This window comes from Pseudophryne corroboree, chromosome 2 (assembly GCF_028390025.1).
Source record: "Pseudophryne corroboree isolate aPseCor3 chromosome 2, aPseCor3.hap2, whole genome shotgun sequence".
Lineage (NCBI taxonomy): Eukaryota > Metazoa > Chordata > Amphibia > Anura > Myobatrachidae > Pseudophryne > Pseudophryne corroboree.
In genome coordinates, this window is record NC_086445.1 from 60663995 (window position 1) to 60686601 (window position 22607).

General features: G+C 46.9%; 1 protein-coding gene across 1 annotated transcript in view; it reads right to left on the reverse strand.

Moving 5' to 3' along the window:
* SNX31 (sorting nexin 31) overlaps positions 1–22607 on the reverse strand; it is a 231823-nt gene that overhangs the window by 128981 nt on the left and 80235 nt on the right. The window contains exons 4-8 of the mRNA XM_063951353.1: positions 13958–14022; positions 13274–13384; positions 12037–12127; positions 11341–11428; positions 8161–8230 (exon numbers count right to left, since the gene is read on the reverse strand). Coding sequence (XP_063807423.1) covers positions 8161–8230; positions 11341–11428; positions 12037–12127; positions 13274–13384; positions 13958–14022 — 425 coding nt within the window. The remainder of the gene's footprint in view (positions 1–8160; positions 8231–11340; positions 11429–12036; positions 12128–13273; positions 13385–13957; positions 14023–22607) is intronic.

Consider the following 22607-nt stretch of genomic DNA (forward strand, 5'->3'; position numbering starts at 1 on the left):
CCGCCAATTCTGACACTCGCCTGGCTGAAGCCAAGGCCAATAACATGACCACTTTCCACGTGAGATATTTCAGATCCACGGTTTTTAGTGGCTCAAACCAATGTGATTTTAAGAAACTCAACATCACGTTGAGATCCCAAGGTGCCACAGGAGGCACAAATGGGGGCTGAATATGCAGCACTCCTTTCACAAATGTCTGAACTTCAGGTACTGAAGCTAGTTCTTTTTGAAAGAAAAATCGACAGAGCCGAGATCTGTACTTTAATGGAGCCTAGTTTTAGGCCCATATTCACTCCTGCTTGCAGGAAATGCAGAAATCGACCTAGTTGAAATTCCTCTGTTGGGGCCTTTTTGGCCTCGCACCATGCAACATATTTCCGCCATATGCGGTGATAATGCTTTGCCTTAACATCTTTCCTGGCCTTAATAAGCGTAGGAATGACTTCTTCCGGAATACCCTTTTCCTTTAGGATCCGGTGTTCAACCGCCATGCCGTCAAACGCAGCCGCGGTAAGTCTTGGAACAGACAGGGCCCCTGTTGTAGCAGGTCCTGTCTGAGCGGTAGAGGCCACGGGTCCTCTGAGAGCATCTCTTGAAGTTCCGGGTACCACGCTCGTCTTGGCCAATCCGGAACCACGAGAATGGTGTTTACTCCTCGCTTTCTTATAATTCTCAATACCTTTGGTATGAGAGGCAGAGGAGGGAACACATATACCGACTGGTACACCCACGGTGTCACTAGAGCGTCCACAGCTATCGCCTGAGGGTCCCTTGACCTGGCGCAATATCTTTTTAACTTTTTGTTGAGGCGGGACGCCATCATGTCCACCTGTGGTTTTTCCCAACGGTTTACCAGCATCTAGAAGACTTCTGGATGAAGTCCCCACTCTCCCGGGTGTAGGTCGTGTCTGCTGAGGAAGTCTGCTTCCCAGATGTCCACTCCCGGAATGAACACTGCTGACAGTGCTAGTACATGATTCTCCGCCCATCGGAGAATTCTTGTGGCTTCCGCCATCGCCATCCTGCTTCTTGTGCTGCCCTGTCGATTTACATGGGCGACTGCCGTGATGTTGTCTGACTGGATCAGCACCGGCTGGTGTAGGAGCAGGGATTTTGCTTGACTTAGGGCATTGTTGATGGCCCTTAATTCCAGAATATTTATGTGAAGGGAAGTCTCCTGACTCGACCATAGTCCTTGGAAGTTTCTTCCCTGTGTGACTGCCCCCCAGCCTCGAAGGCTGGCATCCGTGGTCACCAGGACCCAGTCCTGTATGCCGAACCTGCGGCCCTCTAGAAGATGGGCACTCTGCAGCCACCACAGTAGCGACACCCTGGTTCTTGGAGACAGGGTTATCAAGCGATGCATCTGAAGATGCGATCCGGACCACTGGTCCAACAGGTCCCACTGAAAGATTCTGGCATGGAACCTGCCGAAGGGAATTGCTTCGTAAGAAGCCACCATCTTTCCCAGGACCCGCGTGCAGTGATGCACTGATACCTGTTTTGGTTTCAGGAGGTCTCTGACTAGAGATGACAACTCCCTGGCTTTCTCCTCCGGGAGAAACACCTTTTTCTGGACTGTATCCAGAATCATACCCAGGAACAGTAGCCGTGTCGTCGGAACCAGCTGTGACTTTGGGATATTCAGAATCCAGCCGTGCTGGTGCAGCACCTCCTGAGATAGTGCTACTCCCACCAACAACTGTTCCTTGGACCTCGCTTTTATTAGGAGATCGTCCAAGTACGGGATAATTAAAACTCCCTTTCTTCGAAGGAGTATCATCATTTCCGCCATAACCTTGGTAAATACCCTCGGTGCCGTGGACAGTCCAAACGGCAGCGTCTGGAATTGGTAATGGCAATCCTGTACCACAAATCTGAGGTACTCCTGGTGAGGATGGTAAATGGGGACATGCAAGTAAGCATCCTTGATGTCCAGGGATACCATGTAATCCCCCTCGTCCAGGCTTGCAATAACCGCCCTGAGCGATTCCATCTTGAACTTGAATTTCTTTATGTATGTGTTCAAGGATTTCAAATTTAGAATGGGTCTCACCGAACCGTCCGGTTTCGGTACTACAAATAGTGTGGAATAATAACCCCGGCCTTGTTGAAGTAGGGGTACCTTGATTATCACCTGCTGAGAATACAGCTTGTGAATTGCCGTTAGCACCGCCTCCCTGTCTGAGGGAGCAATTGGCAAGGCAGATTTTAGGAACCGGTGGGGTGGGGACGCCTCGAATTCCAGCTTGTACCCCTGAGATACTATTTGCAGGATCCAGGGATCCACCTGTGAGCGAACCCACTGATCGCTGAAATTTTTGAGGCGACCCCCCACCGTACCTGGCTCCGCCTGTGGAGCCCCACCGTCATGCGGCGGACTTGGAAGAAGAAGCGGGGGAGGACTTTTGCTCCTGGGAACCTGCTGTTTGTTGCAGCCTTTTTCCCCTACCTCTGCCTCTAGACAGAAAAGACCCGCCTTTTCCACGCCTGTTTTTCTGGGTCCGAAAGGACTGAACCTGATAAAACGGCGCCTTCTTAGGCTGTGAGGGGACATGGGGTAAAAATGCTGACTTCCCAGACGTTGCTGTGGAAACTAGGTCCGAGAGACCATCCCCAAATAATTCCTCACCCTTATAAGGCAACACTTCCGTGTGCTTTTTAGAATCTGCATCTCCTGTCCACTGGCGAGTCCATAAGCCTCTCCTAGCAGAAATGGACAATGCACTTACTTTAGATGCCAGTCGGCAGATTTCCCTCTGTGCATCTCTCATATATAAGACTGAATCTTTTATATGGTCTATGGTTAACAGGATCGTGTCTCTGTCTAATGTGTCAATATTTTCTGACAGTTTATCTGACCAAGCAGCGGCAGCACTGCACATCCAAGCTGACGCAATAGCTGGCCTAAGTATAATGCCTGTGTGTGTATATACAGACTTCAGTATCGCCTCCTGCTTTCTATCAGCAGGTTCCTTGAGGGCGGCCGTATCCTGAGACGGTAGTGCCACTTTTTTAGACAAACGTGTGAGCGCTTTATCCACTCTAGGGGGTGTTTCCCAACGTGACCTATCCTCTGGCGGGAAAGGGAACGCCATTAGTACCTTCTTAGGAATTACCAATTTTTTATCAGGGAAAGCCCACGCTTCTTCACACACTTCATTTAATTCATCTGATGGGGGGAAAACTACGGGTAGTTTTTTCTCTCCAAACATAATACCCTTTTTAGTGGTACCAGTAGTTATATCAGAAATGTTTAACACCTCTTTCATTGCCTCAATCATACAGTGAATGGCCTTAGTGGGCATCAGGTTAGACTCATCGTCGTCGACACTGGCGTCAGTATCAGTGTCGACATCTGGGTCTGCTTGTGGTAGCGGGCGTTTTAAAGCCCCTGACGACCCATGCGACGCCTGGGCAGGCACGAGCTGAGAAAACGGCTGTCCCACATTTGGCATGTCGTCGATTTTCTTATATAGGGAGTCTATACGTGCACTCATTACTTTCCATAAGCTCATCCACTCAGGTGTCTGCCCCGCAGGGGGTGACATCCCTTCTAAAGGCATCTGCTCCGCCTCCACATCATTATCCTCATCAAACATGTCGACACAGCCGTACCGACACACCGCACACACACAAGGAATGCTCCGAATGAGGACAGGACCCACAAAAGCCCTTTGGGGGGACAGAGTGAGAGTATGCCAGCACACACCAGAGTGCTATATAATGCAGGGACTAACTGAGTTATGTCCCCTATAGCTGCTTTTTATATTATATATATATGTAATGCGCCCAAATTTAGTGCCCCCCCTCTCTGTTTTTACCCTGTTCTGAAGTGTAGACTGCAGGGGAGAGCCAGGGAGCTTCCTTCCAGCGGATCTGTGAAGGAGAAATGGCGCCAGTGTGTCTGAGGGAGATAGCTCCGCCCCTTTTCAGCGGCCTATTCTCCCGCTTTTTTCTGGATTCTGGCAGGGGAATTTACCACATATATAGCCTCTAGGGCTATATATTGTGGTATTTTTGCCAGCCAAGGTGTTTTTATTGCAGCTCAGGCCCCCCCCCCCCCCCAAGCGCCCTGCACCCTCAGTGACCGGAGTGTGAAGTGTGCATGAGGAGCAATGGCGCACAGCTGCAGTGCTGTGCGCTACCTTGGTGAAGACTGATGTCTTCTGCCGCCGTTTTTCCGAACCTCTTCTTGCTTCTGGCTCTGTAAGGGGGACGGCGGCGCGGCTCCGGAACCGAACACCAAGGACTGGGCCTGCGGTCGATCCCTCTGGAGCTAATGGTGTCCAGTAGCCTAAGAAGCCCAATCCGGCTGCAAGCAGGCGAGTTCGCTTCTTCTCCCCTTAGTCCCTCGCTGCAGTGAGCCTGTTGCCAGCAGGTCTCACTGAAAATAAAAAACCTAAAACTATACTTTCTTTCTAAGGGCTCAGGAGAGCCCCTAGTGTGCATCCAACCTCGGCCGGGCACGAAATCTAACAGAGGCTTGGAGGAGGGTCATGGTGGGAGGAGCCAGTGCACACCAGGTAGTCCTAAATCTTTCTGGAGTGCCCAGCCTCCTTCGGAGCCCGCTATTCCCAGCATCCACTAGGACATTAGAGAAATATATGCATGTACGGCTTTAGGTATTGTAGATGTCCTGATAGAATTAAATGCTAGACTCTGGTTATGTTCCCCAGATTAAAGAATGATGATTTGATTGTGGCTGATACCAGATGTTTAAGTGTCAAGCCATCATCTAGGACAATGCCACGATTCCACACATGTTCAGTGTTCTGTAGTTCCGAACCCCCAAGAGCAAGTCCTGTTGGTTGGCTATGCTGTAGTCCTGTGACCTAGCATAAGGACCTCTGTTTTTATCAAGGTTCAGTCGCAGCCAACTGGCACTCATCCACTCCTGGAGCTCGGCTAGACAGCCATTTTAAGGCTGTTGCTGAAGCAAAGGACAGGTACAGCTGTGTATCATCTGCATAGCAGTAGTGGACCAAGCCATGACGTCTAATTATTTCACCCAGTGGTAGCATGACCACTGCAAACATCATGGGAGATAGTATGAACCTTTGGACCACCACATGGCAGTGGCACTGGCGACATTGAGTATACTCCTGAAGAAGGTCTGTCCATGTGAGAAATTATGTGAACCAGGTCTGGGCTGTGCCGTCCAGTCCACAGAAATTTTTCAGATGCTCAATCAGAATCCCATGGTCCACGGTATCAAATGCTGCAGAGAGATCCAGAAGGTTTAAGATTGCACAGTCACCACTGTCTCTTGCCATCGGAGGGTTATTAAGCACACACACCAGGGCAGTTTCAGTGCTATGTCTTCTGAATCCTGACCGAAATGGATCAGAAATGTCTTGGGTTGACAGACAAGTTTCCAGTGGAGCTGTGAACTCTTTCTACATAACCTTAGCCAAAAAGGAAGGTTTGATACTGACCTGTAGTTGGTCATGCGGTCAGCATATAAACTAGGTTCTTTAAGAAGACGTCTAAAATTGCTTCCTTTATTGAACTGAAACAATACAATGAACTGTGTGTACTCTGTCCCTCGCCTACCCTAACCACTTTTTCCCTTATCTTGACAGACTGTAGTGTTTCTCTGTGGGCTAAACCCACCTGCTGATTCATTTGTGTGTTACGAAAGCAACTGTGTTATTCTATTCAAGATAGTTGAGCATGCAAGAATAAAAATAACTGCAAGGGGCAACTAACATAATGACAATAATAATAATAATAATAATAATAATAATAATAATAATAATAATAATAATAAAAGATATAATAAAGATTTCTATGGGGACATATCCTATTAGCCCCATTAATTTTTTCACCCGGAAAAAAAAACCAACGGGTTAATATCACAATTTTAGCCCGATGGTGATTATCAGGCTGTCGAATTGTAGCCCAGTTTTTTTTCGGACTAAAAATGTCCCGTTTTCGGGTGATAACACATGAACCCATGAGTTATCACGGCTCTGAGAGTTGTCGATTGGGGATTATGTTTCGTGTGCCTGAGAAACCTGAAGCATAATCCCCTATAAGTGCCGGCATCAGGGGATAAGTGTGCCGGCATCAAGTCCAGTAGTAAAGCCGCAGGGGAATCCAGTAGCAGTAGTAAATTAACACTTCTAATTGGATAAGTCTTTATAATGAACTCCTATCAATAAAAAAAAAGGATACGTAAGAAGTTGCCAACTACCCATTACCATGTTTCGGTGTAAAACATTGGCCTTAAGTTCGCAGACAACATGAATCTTTAGTTTGAAATCACTTACCTATTCACAAATCACAGTCACGAAAAGACAATGGGGGTAATTCCAAGTTGATCGCAGCAGGATTTTTTTTAGCAATTGGGCAAAACCATGTGCACTGCAGGGGAGGCAGATATAACATGTGCAGAGAGAGTTAGATTTGGGTGGGTTATTTTGTTTCTGTGCAGGGTAAATACTGGCTGCTTTATTTTTACACTGCAAATTAGATTGCAGATTGAACACACCCTATCCAAATCTAACTCTCTCTGCACATGTTATATCTGCCTCCCCTGCAGTGCACATGGTTTTGCCCAATTGCTAAAAAAAAAATCCTACTGCGATCAACTTGGAATTACCCCCAATGACAGCTTTTCTCTCACAGAATGTTCACCTCGCAGGATACAGATTTGGGAAAAGCAAACATGGAAGCCCCCCATTCAGCAAAAGAAAAGACTAATGTCCGACTAACCACACCTTACAAGGTCAATCTTAATCTGTCAACACACTTCACAATAACTGCAGCTTCCAGGCTATCCATGATCTCGTCTCTAAATTAAACACAGCTGCAAGAACTACCGCTCCCAGCATGTCAGACACCAACTCTTTATATTAAGCAGAGATATCAGGACAACAATTTCCAGCATCACCTATCCGTTGCTTTTATTTATTTGTTAAATTTTTATTTGATTTGGGTATATTTGTTTATATGGGTGTTTTGGTCTGAAGGCGTTTGTATGAAGCCAATGTTATAAATATTTGAGAACTTTAACATCAAAATGCTGACCATCGAGACACCTTGAAGAAGTTTAAGCTTTCCAATATTAACCCCAAATTTTGAAAGGCTATGTGGTAGAGATTGTGGCCACGTAGGATTGTTCCTCAAAGATTGTGGTTTCTGTTCAACAAGCTCTATCTCCTGGAATGACATCCAATCTCCTGTCCTCTCTTCTTCCTCTGCTCAGTCTCTAATGAACCAATGGCCCTTCCTATTACACCATTCTTTAGAGCAGAGGTTCTCAAACTCGGTCCTCGGGGGCACACACAGTGCATGTTTTGCAGGTAACCCAGCAGGTGCACAGGTGTATTAATTACTCACTGACACATTTTAAACAGGTCCACAGGTGGAGCTAATTATTTCACTTGCGATTCTGTGAGGAGACCTGCAAAACATGCACTGTGTGTGCCCCCGAGGACCGAGTTTGAGAACCTCTGCTTTAGAAGAAGCTGACAAACACTCTGCCAAATTAGCCTTATACATTTTTTCCGCTGCCAACTGACTCCTAACCAAATTCTGGGAGTGACAAGATATACTGTATGATGCTTCTCTCTCTTCTCCTCTTTTATGTCCATCGTTGCATGAAAAAAAAAAAAAAAAAAAAGACGATGCATCACCTACACAATAAATATGCCAGTCTTAACCAGGTCTAGGCCTTATTGTAATTTTACCAAATTAACTCACTGAACCAATCCGATCTATTGTGAATCTAAGACCCCTCTTTGTTAGGATCTAACATTACCCTTCAGCAAACCAGGCTCTTAAATGGGTCTTCTCCATAACAGGTTATAGCAGGGGTAGCCAACCCTGGTCCTCGAGAGCTACCAACAGTTTTCCAGGTCTCCTCACAAAGTCCACCTGTGGATCTTTTAAAATGTGACAGTTCGTATTCGTAATAACTTCACATGTGCACCTGCCAGGTGAGCTGGAAAATGTGAACTGTTGGTAGCTCTTGAGGACCAGGGTTGGCTACCACTGGGTTACAGGCTGTGGTTCTAAAGTGGTCATTTCTTAGCCTTATTATGGAGACTACAGAGATACACCACGCATCAGGCCAGGACTAGGTTGTGGTCATCAGTTATTGGCTCTTACACTGCAAACCAGACTATGGGAGAATTTGCAATGACGTCTTACCTGTGCATACAGTAGATCAACAGCCGCTATGCACCCCATTAACATCACATCAGTGTAGGGATTCATATACCTAGGAGACACAAATGGAGTTCTACTGTATGTGCATTATATAAAACAGTCTGCAGACCTCTACCACTATGGGGTATATGCAATTGCGGTCGAATTCCCGAAATTGTCGAAAAACGGGACTTTCGCAAAAAAAAAAAAAAAAAAAAAATCGACAATGCAATACAGTACTTTCCGTCAAAAAAACGGACTTTCCAAATTCGACGTTTTGAAATTCGACTTTTGTCAAATTCGACTTTTCTGCAATGGTACAAATGCGGCAATTCGACAAAAGTATATTCAATTGAAGTTTGGAAATTCGACAACAGTGCTTTCAGACAGTAAATTCGTCATTTTCAATCCGCCACACTTTGGTGGGTGAAACTAATAAAAAAAAATTAAAACATGTTTTTTTTGGTGTTTTTTTTTTATTGGTAATAGCATATCTATTTATATTAGAAGGGATTAGGTACTTGGTTTGTCTTTTTGGGAGGCACAAGTATTATTTATATATTTTTTAAAATATTTTTTTTTTTAGATGGAATGGTAAAATCCCGGGAAAAAATGGCGTGGGGTCCCCCCTCCAAAGCATAACCAGCCTCGGGCTCTTCGAGCCGGTCCTGGTTCTAAAAATCCGGGGGGAAAATGGACAGGGTATCCCCCGTATTTTTAAAACCAGCACCGGGCTCTGCGCCTGGTGCTGGTGCAAAAAATACGGGGGACAAAGAGTAGGGGTCCCCCGTATTTTTTACACCAGCATCGGGCTCCACTAGCTGGACAGATAATGCCACAGCCGGGGGGGTCACTTTTATACAGCGCCCTGCGGCCGTGGCATTAAATATCCAACTAGTCACCCCTGGCCGGGGTACCCTGGGGGAGTGGGGACCCCTTCAATCAAGGGGTCGTCCCCCCAGCCACCCAAGGGCCAGGGGTGAAGCCCGAGGCTGTCCCCCCATCCAAGGGCTGCGGATGGGAGGCTGATAGCCTTGAGAAAATGTAAAGAATATTGTTTTTTCCTGTAGTACTACAAGTCCCAGCAAGCCTCCCCGCAAGCTGGTACTTGGAGAACACCAAGTACCAGCATGCGGGAGAAAAACAGGCCCGCTGGTACCTGTAGTACTACTGGGAAAAAAATACCCAAATAAAAACAGGAGACACACACCTTGAGAGTAAAACTTAATTACACACCTGCCGACACACACATACTTACCTATGTTGACCCGCCGACTGCCACGTCTCCTGATCAGACGATCCGGGGTACCTGTGAATAAAATTATACTCACCTCAATCCAGTGTCCAGATATAAATCCACGTACTTGGCAAAAAAACAAACCGCATTTACCCGAACCAGCGGACTGAAAGGGGTCCCATGTTTACACATCAGACCCCTTTCCCCGAATGCCGGGACACCACGTGACCGCTGTCACCGAGGTCCCTTCAGCCAATCAGCGAGCGCAACGTCCTGGCACTCTGCTGATTGGCTGGACGTCTGAGCTGTCAGACAGCGTCTCGCAAAGCCTCTCCATTATACTCAATAGTGGGAACTTTTCGTCAGCGGTGAGGTCACCCGCGGTCAGCGGCTGACCGCGGGTAACCCCACCACTGACGGCAAAGTTCCCACCATTGAAAGTAATGGAGGGAGCTGTGCGATGCGCTGTCTGAGGTCACACGCGCATACAGCCAATCAGGTGAGTGCAACGAAGTAGCGCTTCCTGATTGGCTGAAGGGACCTCGGTGACAGCAGTCACGTGGGGTCCCGGCATTCGGGGAAAGGGGTCTGATGTGTAAACATGGGACCCCTTTCAGTCCGCTGGTTCGGGTAAATGCAATTTGTTTTTTTGCCAAGTACGTGGATTTATATCTGGACACTGGATTGAGGTGAGTAATTTGATTCACAGGTACCCCGGATCGTCGGATCAGGAGACGTGGCAGTCGGCGGGTCAACATAGGTAAGTATGTGTGTGTCGGCAGGTGTGAAATAAAGTTTTACTCTCAAGGTGTGTGTCTCCTGTTTTTATTTGGGTATTTTTTTTCCAGTAGTACTACAGGTACCAGCGGGCCCGTTTTTCTCCCGCATGCTGGTACTTGTGGTTCTCCAAGTACCAGCTTGCGGGGGAGGCTTGCTGGGACTTGTAGTACTACAGGAAAAAACAATATTCTTTACATTTTCTCAAGGCTATCAGCCTCCCATCCGCAGCCCTAGGATGGGGGGACGGACGGGACAGCCTCGGGCTTCACCCCTGGCCCTTGGGTGGCTGGGGGGGGGACCTCTTGATTGAAGGGGTCCCCACTCCCCCAGGGTACCCCGGCCAGTGGTGACTAGTTGGATATTTAATGCCACGGCCGCAGGGCACGGTATAAAAGTGACCCCCGGCTGTGGCATTATCTGTCCAGCTAGTGGAGCCCGATGCTGGTGTAAAAAATATGGGGGACCCCTACTCTTTTTGTCCCCCGTATTTTTTGCACCAGCACCAGGCGCAGAGCCCGGTGCTGGTTTTAAAAATACGGGGGATCCCCTGTCCATTTTCCCCCCGGATTTTTAGAACCAGGACCAGCTCGAAGAGCCCGAGGCTGGTTATGCTTTGGAGGGGGGACCCCACGCCATTTTTTTCAGAGTTTTTTCCCATTTTTACACGTTTTTAAAAAAACGGAACAAATCCGTCAAATCGGCCGTTTTTCGGCAGCGGGACTGTCGAATCCGTTTTTTATTGCATATGGTCAATTTCGGCACCCACTTGCCGAAATTAGCCTGTCGAATTGAAAAACGGGCGATAATTTGCCGCGATTCGCCGCTAATTGCATATACCCCTATGTATTTACTATTGATGCCTCTAATATTACAATATATACTTTTATGTAGCGCTGTAAAACTCTTGTTCTACTTCTCTAACACGAGTTGTGCGACTTGGACGCATGCGCAGTTTAAAAATATTGACCATTTGCGAGAATGCCGGCACAGAATCAGATTGTTAGACTTCCTTTGTTGCCCAAAAAAATAAATAATGAAAATAAGACAGATTTTAGAATATTAAAATCAGACATCACAGTGATTTCCATTAGGTTCTGCTTAAAATAGGACTTAAATTAGTGGATTGGATTTAGAATGTGCAAAAATTAAATATCTACAGCACTCACCTCTTGCGTATGTCAATCTGAAACCGGTCGTCATGTATGTTCCAAATAGTCATAAATGGGATTTCAAAGTGTGCAAGCCGCTTCACCACTGCAGAGAAAAAGAATGTACGATATAGAACGACTGTAATTATAATAACAGGCAAACGGCTTCATCAATACTTCCCAACTGTCCCGATTCTTTCTCAGGCACCGTTCCGCTGTCTTACCCACGGGCCGCAGTGTTCCGCAGTGGGTACAGGGGGAAGGAGGGAGTTGGGAAGCCCCCTGTCACTCACTACTCTGCTTAACATTTATTCACGGAAGAGTGCTGGACATGCCCCCACAGTGACAGAACATGGGGGGCATGGCTCGCGATCGCAGCATTCACGAGAAGCCCCCTTCGATGAGGCCACACCCTTTCGGGCACTCGCGCCTTTTGCTCACAGGAATCCCGACTCTGACAGGTGTCGAGTATGTTTCACCGGTGGCCGGGATCCCGTGAGTGAGTGGGAATAGTCCCTTTCAGTCGGCATGCCGACTTGCGGGATTGTCAGGCTTCGGGATGTTGGGGGGAGGTATTGTAACCGGCGGTCTCCTGACTTCCGGTCACATAGCTACCTTCACTCTGCAACACAGGGCAGGGAACGTGCTGCATCGTTATTTAGCAACATTTGTGCTCTGCAGTGTTAGTGACATGATGGCAGAGACAGAGGGTACCTGTGAAGTCGCCGTTGCTTGCTTTGTGCGTAATAAAGAGACAGAAATATTCCATTAGCTCCCTGGACACGTGTAATTTATACAAAGCCGCCTGAAAAAGAAAAAAAAATATTTCAGACATTACTTCTGTCTCCCTAATATATAAGCGCTAGGTATCTGAACGGTTTGATAACCAATAGCGAAGAGGAGATTGACAGTGAATTGTTTCATCATGGCGCCCCCTGCATCACTAGAGGAGTGTACAAGATGCAGTAATGTGTAAGTATATAGAGCTGTAACTAAAAATATTCGGTGCGGTGAGGGGGTACATATATATATATATATATTTATTCCATGCGGTAAGGGGGGCACAGGGATCCAGGCTTGTTTCAGGCGCCCGAGCCAACTGTTGACAGGAGACAAATGCATTGACTTTTTCTTCTAGGAGGTGCATGGCCACACCTCCCAAATTGGCCACACACTTCTATATCATCCCTGCCCCGCATTGTTCTCAAAGGCTATGAAAATGTCAGCACTACGGGCAAGGAGGACAGCCCTTGACTGTAACCAAATTAACTCAACATATTCATTCTCTGTTTTTGTTTAATGTTAGGGTTGTAACACACACTCCGGTTTTTCCCGGATGGCAAAAAGCCGGACAAACTTTGTCCGGCTTTTTGCCATCCGGGAGAAACCGGCAGAGTCTGTCACACAGGACGGCTTTGAGCCATGTGTGATGCTGTGCGCATGCTAGACACGGCTTGGGAAAAAACCGTTGTGTGTGAAAGCTCCCCTTCACACACATGGTTTACTGGCTGCAAAGACGGCCAGGCGCCCGCCCGGCAGCCGGACCTTCCAGTGGTGAGACCCGGCTGCAACCCGGCAGCCGGGCCGAGACCGTGCCGTGTATAAGGACACATTGCGCTGCATGCGTCTTTACATCACGCAGCGGTTTAAAGCCGGCCGGGTGTTTGCCGGGCGGCGCCAGCCGCCTCGTGTGTTTCGGCCCTTAAGCTATATATTTTTTTTTTTTACTATGGCAGGGATGGGGAACCTTTGACCCTCCAGCTGTTGAACTACACATCCCAGCATGCCCTGCAACTGTGTTAGCAAGGCCAAATAGCAGAACTGTAGCAAGGCATGCTGGTATGTGTAGTTCAACAACAGCTGGAGGGCCAAAGGTTCCCCACCCCTGTACTATGGGAATACACAAACAGGGAAGGGCGGGCGCCCAAGTAAAAGATGGCGCCCAGGTTACCTCCAGCACTCTGTCCGCAGTGTCCGACGTCTGGGTGTCAACTTTCACCTGTCTGCCATCTGGCAAGTACATTCCGATGATCAGTTTTCTTGTGGACACCTTAAATGTGTCCTAAAAAGACATTAGGATTCCCCAGTCAGCTTACATATTTACTACACGTTTGTATTTGATTAAATACAGTACTTCTAAGACATAATAAAAATCAGCAGTACCATAATATACATGTAACAAACCAGGTTGGTGGGCCGTGGCGATGGTGTGTGACATCACATCACACGCAGCTGCTGCGATCGGAAACATGGCGGCGGGCCTCCTGTGTTTTTTGCTACCAAGGGGGCGGTCAGCGTGCTGGGCGGCCTTGCCCTGCGATGGGCGGCTCCCAGTATGCGTTCAGAAGGACTGCAAATTCTGAATTCCTTACTGACTTAGCCCCATAGAGTGTAAGCTCCACTGGGGCCAGGACTGATGTGAATGGCCAAATATTCTCTGTACAGCGCTGCGGAATTTGTGTGCGCTATATAAACAACTGGTAATAAACAAAATAAATAATTTGTATAAATAAAATTAATTATTCCCAGTATGCGAATACCCTAAATAACATTTTGTTTCAGGATTTTTATTTTTTATTTATTTAATTTAATCTTTACAAATAACACCAGCATAATATACACTGGAGCCACCTACCAACTGTAATTTCTTGAAAAATGTGATGAATATCTCGCTGCCTGAAACCACAGGATCTGAAACAACTAAAAAAAAAAAAAAAGGAAAAAAAAAAAAAAAGGAAAAAAAAAAAAAAGTTACAATTATGTGTGCAAATCAAAATATATAAATAATATCGTAAATACTGATGTTTTTAGCTAACAGTATGGAGTGCTTTTTTTTTTTTTTTACTATTTATTAACAGTTATATATAAGCACACATACTAAGCAGCCCCTTTGGAGCTTACAATCTATGGGGGAGATTTCTCAAAGCTTGGAGAGAGATAAAGTACCAACCAGGGGCGTAGCTGTCTCATTTGGGGCCCCATAGCATAATTCCATGACCATCTGCCCCCATATGGATTAATCAAAGATCTCCCCCCCCCCCCCCCCATCCACTTAAAGATCCCCTTCCCCAATGGCCTATCAGCAGCACTCACCGTCTGCACTGCTGTCATATCCGCTCTCCCGGCCGGCCCGGCTCCGGCTCCTATCTCCTCACAGACGCCCGCTCTCCCGGCCGGCCCGGCTCCAGCTCTGGTCTCCTCACAGATGCTGGGAGGAGGCGTGGCTGTGGTACGGGGATGACCCTGCATACTCAGCCACGCCTCCTCCCAGCATTATTTAGTTCCCAAGGGAGGCGGAGCCGGCCGGGTGAGCAGGTGTGTACACGGTACAGCAGCACACTTTTAATGTAAAAAGTGCCAGTGCCGGGGCTTAGCAGCTGGGTGCAGGGGAAGGCTCGGGTCCCAGAGATGACTCGGGCCCCATAGCAGCCGCATCCCCTGCACCTATGGTAGCTACGCCCATGGTACCAACCAATCAGCTTCTAACAGGCTGTGTTTGAAAAATGACAGAAGTGGTTTGGTGGGTACTTTGGGCATCACAGAAAAAACGTGGTCACACCTGACGGCTTTTGAGGTTTGACCATATTCCCCATATGCAGGGCAGCCATCAGGGGAGGACTGGTGTCCTGGGTCCTAACAGAGAGGAGGGCCCACCCCTGGCTTCTACCGCCAATACCTGTATACAGGGGCGGATTGGGAACAAAAAGCGGCCCTGGAAAAATTTGTACTAGTGGCCCCACATGGGCAGCACCAGAGGTGTAAAGTCTAGCCATGGGCCATGGCAGTAGCACCCTCCCCCCAAGACTTTCCAGATAGTGGGCATGTCCAGCACCAAGAGAAGTTAAAAATAAATACAATTAAATATTATGAGCACATTATAGGATACACCTTCAGAATTTAGGAAACTATATCATTCTCTAGAAAGATATATTTTCTTGCTTATTACACCAACCGCGTATCCCAATCACTATTCACTCAATCAAGCAGGCAGACAGAGCATACACTAGATCATCTGCAATCACAGGCTAAGTGGCAAAGTCATTTTCATATATGCAAATAATTTTGCATCTTATTCATTATGTCTGTCTATAAATAGGACCACATGTCCTCAAACAAAACAGGCCCCACAAGTGCGTCGGCCCACCGGGAATCTTCCCTGTGAACCCTATGGCCAATCCGCCTCTGCCTGTAGAGCTGCACCAGTTTATGAATCAGCAGCAGGCTGATGAGCAGGGAGGACTTCTTAACACAAGCCTTATCTGTGCATCAGCTATCTGTAAATCATTCCTGTAGGTACGAAACACTCCATCTATATGTAACGTCACAATGTATGACATCACATTTTTTTTTTTTGGAGGAAGGGGCCCTGTCTATTTTGACAGTGCTGGGCCCCATAATTTCTGATGGCAGCCCTGCCCATATGCACCAAGCTCCGGAAAGCTAAACTTTCCAGAGCTTGGACCCAAACAGACAACACCATCTGCATAATAGAAGCCTATGGGCTTCTCTCCATATTGATCCCTGAGACTTATCCCTCCCAGTGTTCCCAGCGACTCGCGCATGGCCAGAAGGACTCCCGGGTCATAAACCCAAAAGTCCTCATATCTCAACAGACAGCTGGTATTGGGAGAGATGTCCTTTGTGATTTTACGGGCAATTATACAAGCACAGCCTACGTCGCGACTAATCGACGCTGTGCTTGCCATCAGTGGCGCGATGTATCTCATGCAACATGTGATGCTTGATGCGGTATCCAGATGATAGGTCGACAGTTACAAGTTTGAAAGTCAACAGGTCAACACCAAATAGTTGACATGCATACGGTCGACATAGTCAAAAGGTTGACAGGTTCAAAATGGTTGACATGTTTTTTTTCTTCTTCATACTTTACCTTCCACGTGCACTACAACTGGGAACGGTAACCTGCCCTTAAAATTTAACACCAGAAAAAGTCATGTCGACCTTTTCACGTGTTGATCATTTTCATGTCGACCTTTTGACCCTGTTGACCTTTTTATCATGTCAACCTAGACATTGTTGACCTTTTATAACATGACCGCTTGATGCACCCTGCCCTTAATCTCTCTCCAAGCTTTGATAAGTCTCCCCCATATTACTTACCACATAGACACACACTGGGCCAGATTAGCAATGGGCTGGATGGAGCTCCAGGCCTCCACATAAAAATAGACCCATCATCATGGTAGTATGATGAGGACCAGCTGCTTAGCTGTAAACATATAAGTAATTACACTGTATTTCTGGTTTTCTCACCAAATTACTGTATGTGATTTTTCTATTTTTATGTATTTAGGACCTAGGTCAGTGATTTTCAACCTTTTTTTAACTCGCGGCACACCAAACAATATTTGAAAATTGCCAAGGCACACCATCAGTTCTCCACAGAAAAAACACACACACACACACATTGGCCCTCACAGCAAATAAAAATCCACACATACATTGGCCTACACAGAAAAATATATCACATTGCTAACCACATAAATCTTGTTAAATTATTCACATTGTTCCCCCTCATAAATCCTTTTGCTCCCCACATAAATCCTATTGCTCCCCACAGGAGAAATAAGATAACTAATATTAGCCCCTATCTGTCAGCTGTCCTCCTCCCTGTCCTTTAGTTGCGGGGGTTGTTCATAGTGGAGAGCGAATACTGAGCAGTGGGCGGTCGGGCAGGAGTGGATGTGGTGAGCAGGGAAAGTTTTTTATGCGGGTGGGAACTGGAAGATGTGTGTGTGTGTGTGTGTGTGTGTGTGTGTATGTGTGGGCTGGCTGGGTGGTGAGACGTGGTGGCTGTGACCTATGATGTCACACTGCTGCGTCTTCAAGGCATACGTCACGACCGGGGCATGACTGATCCTCTAAGAAGAGCCTGGGCCAACAGATCGCTCTGAAGGTGCAGGAAGCGGCTCTGACTCCGCGGCACATCTTGCAACTGGTCGCGGCACATTAGTGTGCCACGGCACACTGGTTGAAAAAGCGCGATATAGAGGGTTGAATTCCACCTCGTTACCACCTCTTGCTTCAGATGATGGCAGGGCAGGTTCAGGAGTGTTTGCTGGTGCTCCAGTCTTCGGCACGCGGTGGCTAAATGCCGAAAGTGGCCCGCAATTCTTCGGGCCACCGACAGCATCTCTTGCACGCCCCTGTCGTTTTTTAAATAATTCTGCACCACCAAATTCAATGTATGTGCAAAACATGGGACGTGCTGGAATTTGCCCACATGTAATGCACGCACAATATTGGTGGCGTTGTCCGAATCCCCAGGAGAGTCCAATTGGGGTGAGCCATTCTGCGATGATGTTCCTCAGTTTCCGTAAGAGGTTGTCAGCTGTGTGCCTCTTCTGGAAAGCGGTGATACAAAGCGTAGCAATACATCTACCCAGTGGGCTGTCACAGTCATATAGTCCTGAGTCTGCCCTGCTCCACTTGTCCACATGTCCGTGGTTAAGTGGACATTGGGTACAACTGCATTTTTTAGGACACTGGTGACTCTTTTTCTGACGTCTGTGTACATTTTCGGTATCGCCTGCCTAGAGAAATGGAACCTAGATGGTATTTGGTACCGGGGACACAGTACCTCAATCAATTCTCTAGTTCCCTGTGAATTAACGGTGGATACCGGAACCACGTTTCTCACCGCCCAGGCTGCCAAGACCTGAGTTATCCGCTTTGCAGCAGGATGACTGCTGTGATATTTCATCTTCCTCGCAAAGGACTGTTGGACAGTCAATTGCTTACTGGAAGTAGTACAAGTGGTCTTCCGACTTCCCCTCTGGGATGACGATCGACTCCCAGCAGCAACAACAGCAGCGCCAGCAGCAGTAGGCGTTACACTCAAGGATGCATCGGAGGAATCCCAGGCAGGAGAGGACTCGTCAGACTTGACAGTGACATGGCCTGCAGGACTATTGGCTTTCCTGTGTAAGGAGGAAATTGACACTGAGGGAGTTGGTGGTGTGGTTTGCAGGAGCTTGGTTACAAGAGGAAGGGATTTAGTTGTCAGTGCACGGCTTCCGCTGTCACCCAAAGTTTTTGAACTTGTCAATGACTTCTGTTGAATGCGCTCCAGGTGACGTATAAGGGAGGATGTTCCTAGGTGGTTAACGTCCTTACCCCTACTTATTACAGCTTGACAAAGGCAACACACGGCTTGACACCTGTTGTCCGCATTTATGTTGAAATAATTCCACACCGAAGAGGTGATTTTTTTTGTATTTTGACCAGGCATGTCAATGGCCATATTCGTCCCACGGACAACAGGTGTCTCCCCGGGTGTCCGACTTAAACAAACCACCTCACCATCAGAATCCTCCTTGTCAATTTCCTCCCCAGCGCCAGCAACACCCATATCCTCATCCTGGTGTACTTCAACAGTGACATCTTCAATTTGACTATGAGGAACTGGACTGCGGGTGCTCCTTCCAGCACTTGCAGGGAGCGTGCAAATGGTGGAAGGCGCCACCTCTTCCCGTCCAGTGTTGGGAAGGTCAGGCATCGCAACCAACACAATTGGACTCTCCTTGGGGATTTGTGATTTAGAAGAACGCACAGTTCTTTGCTGTGCTTTTGCCAGCTTAAGTCTTTTCATTTTTCTAGTGGGAGGATGAGTGCTTCCATCCTCATATGAAGCTGACCCACTAGTCATGAGGAACATAGGAGGGGGCCTCAGCCGTTCCTTGCCACTCTGTGTCGTAAATGGCATATTGGCAAGTTTACGCTTCTCCTCAGACACTTTTAATTTAGATTTTTGGGTCATTTTAATGAACTTTTGTTTTTTGGGATTTTACATGCTCTCTACTATGACATTGGGCATCGGCCTTGGCAGACGACGTTGATGGCATTTCATCGTCTCGGCCATGACTAGTGGCAGCAGCTTCAGCACGAGGTGGAAGTGGATCTTGATCTTTCCCTATTTTACCCTCCACATTTTTGTTCTCCATTTTTTAATGTGTGGAATTATATGCCAGTAATATATCAATAGCAATGGCCTACTACTATATACTGTGCAAAACTTAAATGCACCACAGGTATGGATGGATAATATACTTGACGACACAGAGGTAGGTAGAGCAGTGGCCTACTGTACCGTACTGCTATATATTATATACTGGTGGTCAGCAAAATTATGCACTGTCCTCCTACTATATACTACAATGCAGCACAGATATGGAGCGTTTTTCAGGCAGAGAACGTATAATACTGGTGGTCACTGGTCAGCAAAACTCTGCACTGTCCTCCTACTATATAATACTGCTGGTCCTCAGTCACCACAATAAAGCAATTAGCACACTGAGCACAGATATTTGCAGCACACTGAGCACAGATATGGAGCGTTTTTCAGGCAGAGAACGTAGATATTTGCAGCACACTGAGCACAGATATTTGCAGCACACTGAACATTGTTGTTCTAATTGTAAAGCGCAACGGAATATGCTGCGCTATATAAGAAACTGCTAATAATAATAATAATAAATAGAAACTGAGAGGACGCCAGCCACGTCCTCTCACGATCTCCAATGCACGAGTGAAAAGTGGCGGCGACGCGCGGCTCCTTATATAGAATACGAATCTCGCGAGAATCCGACCGCGGGATGATGACGTTCGGGCGCACTCGGGTTAACCGAGCAAGGCGGGAGGATCAGAGTCTGCGCGGAACCGTGCAAAAAAGGGTGAAGTTCGGGCGAGTTCGGATCCCGAGGAACCGAACCCGCTCATCACTACTATTACATTGACCATAAGTAATTTTAATTGGTCCTGGACCACCAATCCAAGGCACCCCTGCAAGTGTCCCGAGGTACCCCAGGGAGCCACGGCACACAGTTTGAGAACCACTGCTGTAGACCTTTTTAGTGTAGATCTAATAATCCACACCCGACAAATTCCCGGAAAGATTACCTGATGTTTTGAAGGGACAATCTTTTAATAGGCAAACAATATACATCATAGTTTGGATTGGCTACAAATCACATGACCCTTCAAAGGAAGGTATTGAACGTTCATTTTCATAGCTAGAAATTGCAACAGTTTTAAATGCCATTTTAAAACACAGGTATAGACTAGAAGGGAATCCCAGGAATTAGTAATCTGTCCTGTTACTGCCTATGATAAGATCAGCAAACACACACTAATGCTAGGGTTGGTTATTGATGGGCCAATCATTGATGATGACATCAGTGATTGATCGATTGCAGGACACCATAAATGTTAACGCCATCGGAGGAGGGACTAAACGGGCCAATCAGGGAAGGAGGTGGGTGTTCATAGGGTTACATTGGGGGGTGGAGCCAAGTTCTACTTACTGCTTTGCTGGCAAAAAAAAATAAAAAATTATATATATATATATATATATATATATATATATATATATATATATATATATATATATATATATATATATATATATATATATATATATATATCCAAAATAAACGGCACTCAGGGACTATCATATATGCAAAGACATGTATTGTAGTCAGATCAAACGTAAACGTTTTCGGGGACACAGCCCCTTCGTCAGGTTCAACAGACAATCACAGTTAAAACAGACACAAACACACATTTAAATACCTTATTGGAACTCACCTGTCCACGTCCGCTCATCGGAGATACATACATACATACATACATACACATACATACATACATACATACATACATACATACATACTGCTCAAAAAAATAAAGGGAACACTTAAACAACACAATGTAACTCCAAGTCAATCACACTTCTGTGAAATCAAACTGTCCACTTAGGAAGCAACACTGATTGACAATCAATTTCACATGCTGTTGTGCAAATGGAATAGACAACAGGTGGAAATTATAGGCAATAAGCAAGACACCCCCAATAAAGGAGTTGTTCTGCAGGTGGTGACCACAGACCACTTCTCAGCTCCTACGCTCTCTGGCTGATGTTTTGGTCACTTTTGAAAGCTGGCGGAGCTTTCACTCTAGTGGTAGCATGAGACGGAGTCTACAGCCCACACAAGTGGCTCAGGTAGTGCAGCTCATCCAGGATGGCACATCAATGCGAGCTGTGGCAAGAAGGTTTGCTGTGTCTGTCAGCGTAGTGTCCAGAGCACGGAGGCGCTACCAGGAGACAGGCCAGTACATCAGGAGAAGTGGAGGAGGCCGTAGGAGGGCAACAACCCAGCAGCAGGACCGCTACCTCCGCCTTTGTGCAAGGAGGAACAGGAGGAGCACTGCCAGAGCCCTGCAAAATGATCTCCAGCAAGCCACAAATGTGCATGTGTCTACTCAAACGATCAGAAACAGACTCCATGAGGGTGGTATGAGGGCCCGACGTCCACAGGTGGGGGCTGTGCTTACAGCCCAACACCGTGCAGGATGTTTGGCATTTGCCAGAGAACACCAAGATTGGCAAATTTGCCACTGGCGCCCTGTGCTCTTCACAGATGAAAGCAGGTTCTCACTGAGCACATGTGACAGACGTGACAGAGTCTAGAGACGCCAAGGAGAACATTCTGCTGCCTGCAACATCCTCCAGCATGACCGGTTTGGCAGTGGGTCAGTAATGGTGTGGAGTGGCATTTCTTTGGGGGCCGCACAGCCCTCCATGTGCTCGCCAGAGGTAGCCTGACTGCCATTAGGTACCGAGATGAGATACTCAGACCCCTTGTGAGACCATATGTGGTGCGGTTGGCCCTGGGTTCCTCCTAATGCAAGACAATGCTAGACCTCATGTGGCTGGAGTGTGTCAGCAGTTCCTGCAAGATGAAGGCATTGATGCCATGGACTGGCCCGCCCGTTCCCCAGACCTGAATCCAATTGAGCACATCATGTCTCGCTCCATCCACCAATGCCACGTTGCACCACAGACTGTCCAGGAGTTGGCGGATGCTTTAGTCCAGGTCTGGGAGGAGATCCCTCAGGAGACCATCCGCCACCTCATCAGGAGCATGCCCAGGCACTGTAGGGAGGTCATATAGGCACGTGGAGGCCACACACACTACTGAGCCTCATTTTGACTTGTTTTAAGGACATTACATCAAAGTTGGATCAGCCTGTAGTGTGTTTTTCCACTTTAATTTTTAGTGACTCCAAATCCAGACCTCCATGGGTTAATAAATTTGATTTCCATTGATAATTTTGGTGTGATTTTGTTGTCAGCACATTCAACTATGTAAAGAACAAAGTATTTAATAAGAATATTTCATTCATTCAGATCTAGGATGTGTTATTTTAGTGTTCCCTTTATTTTTTTGAGCAGTGTAATATATTATATATATATATATATATAT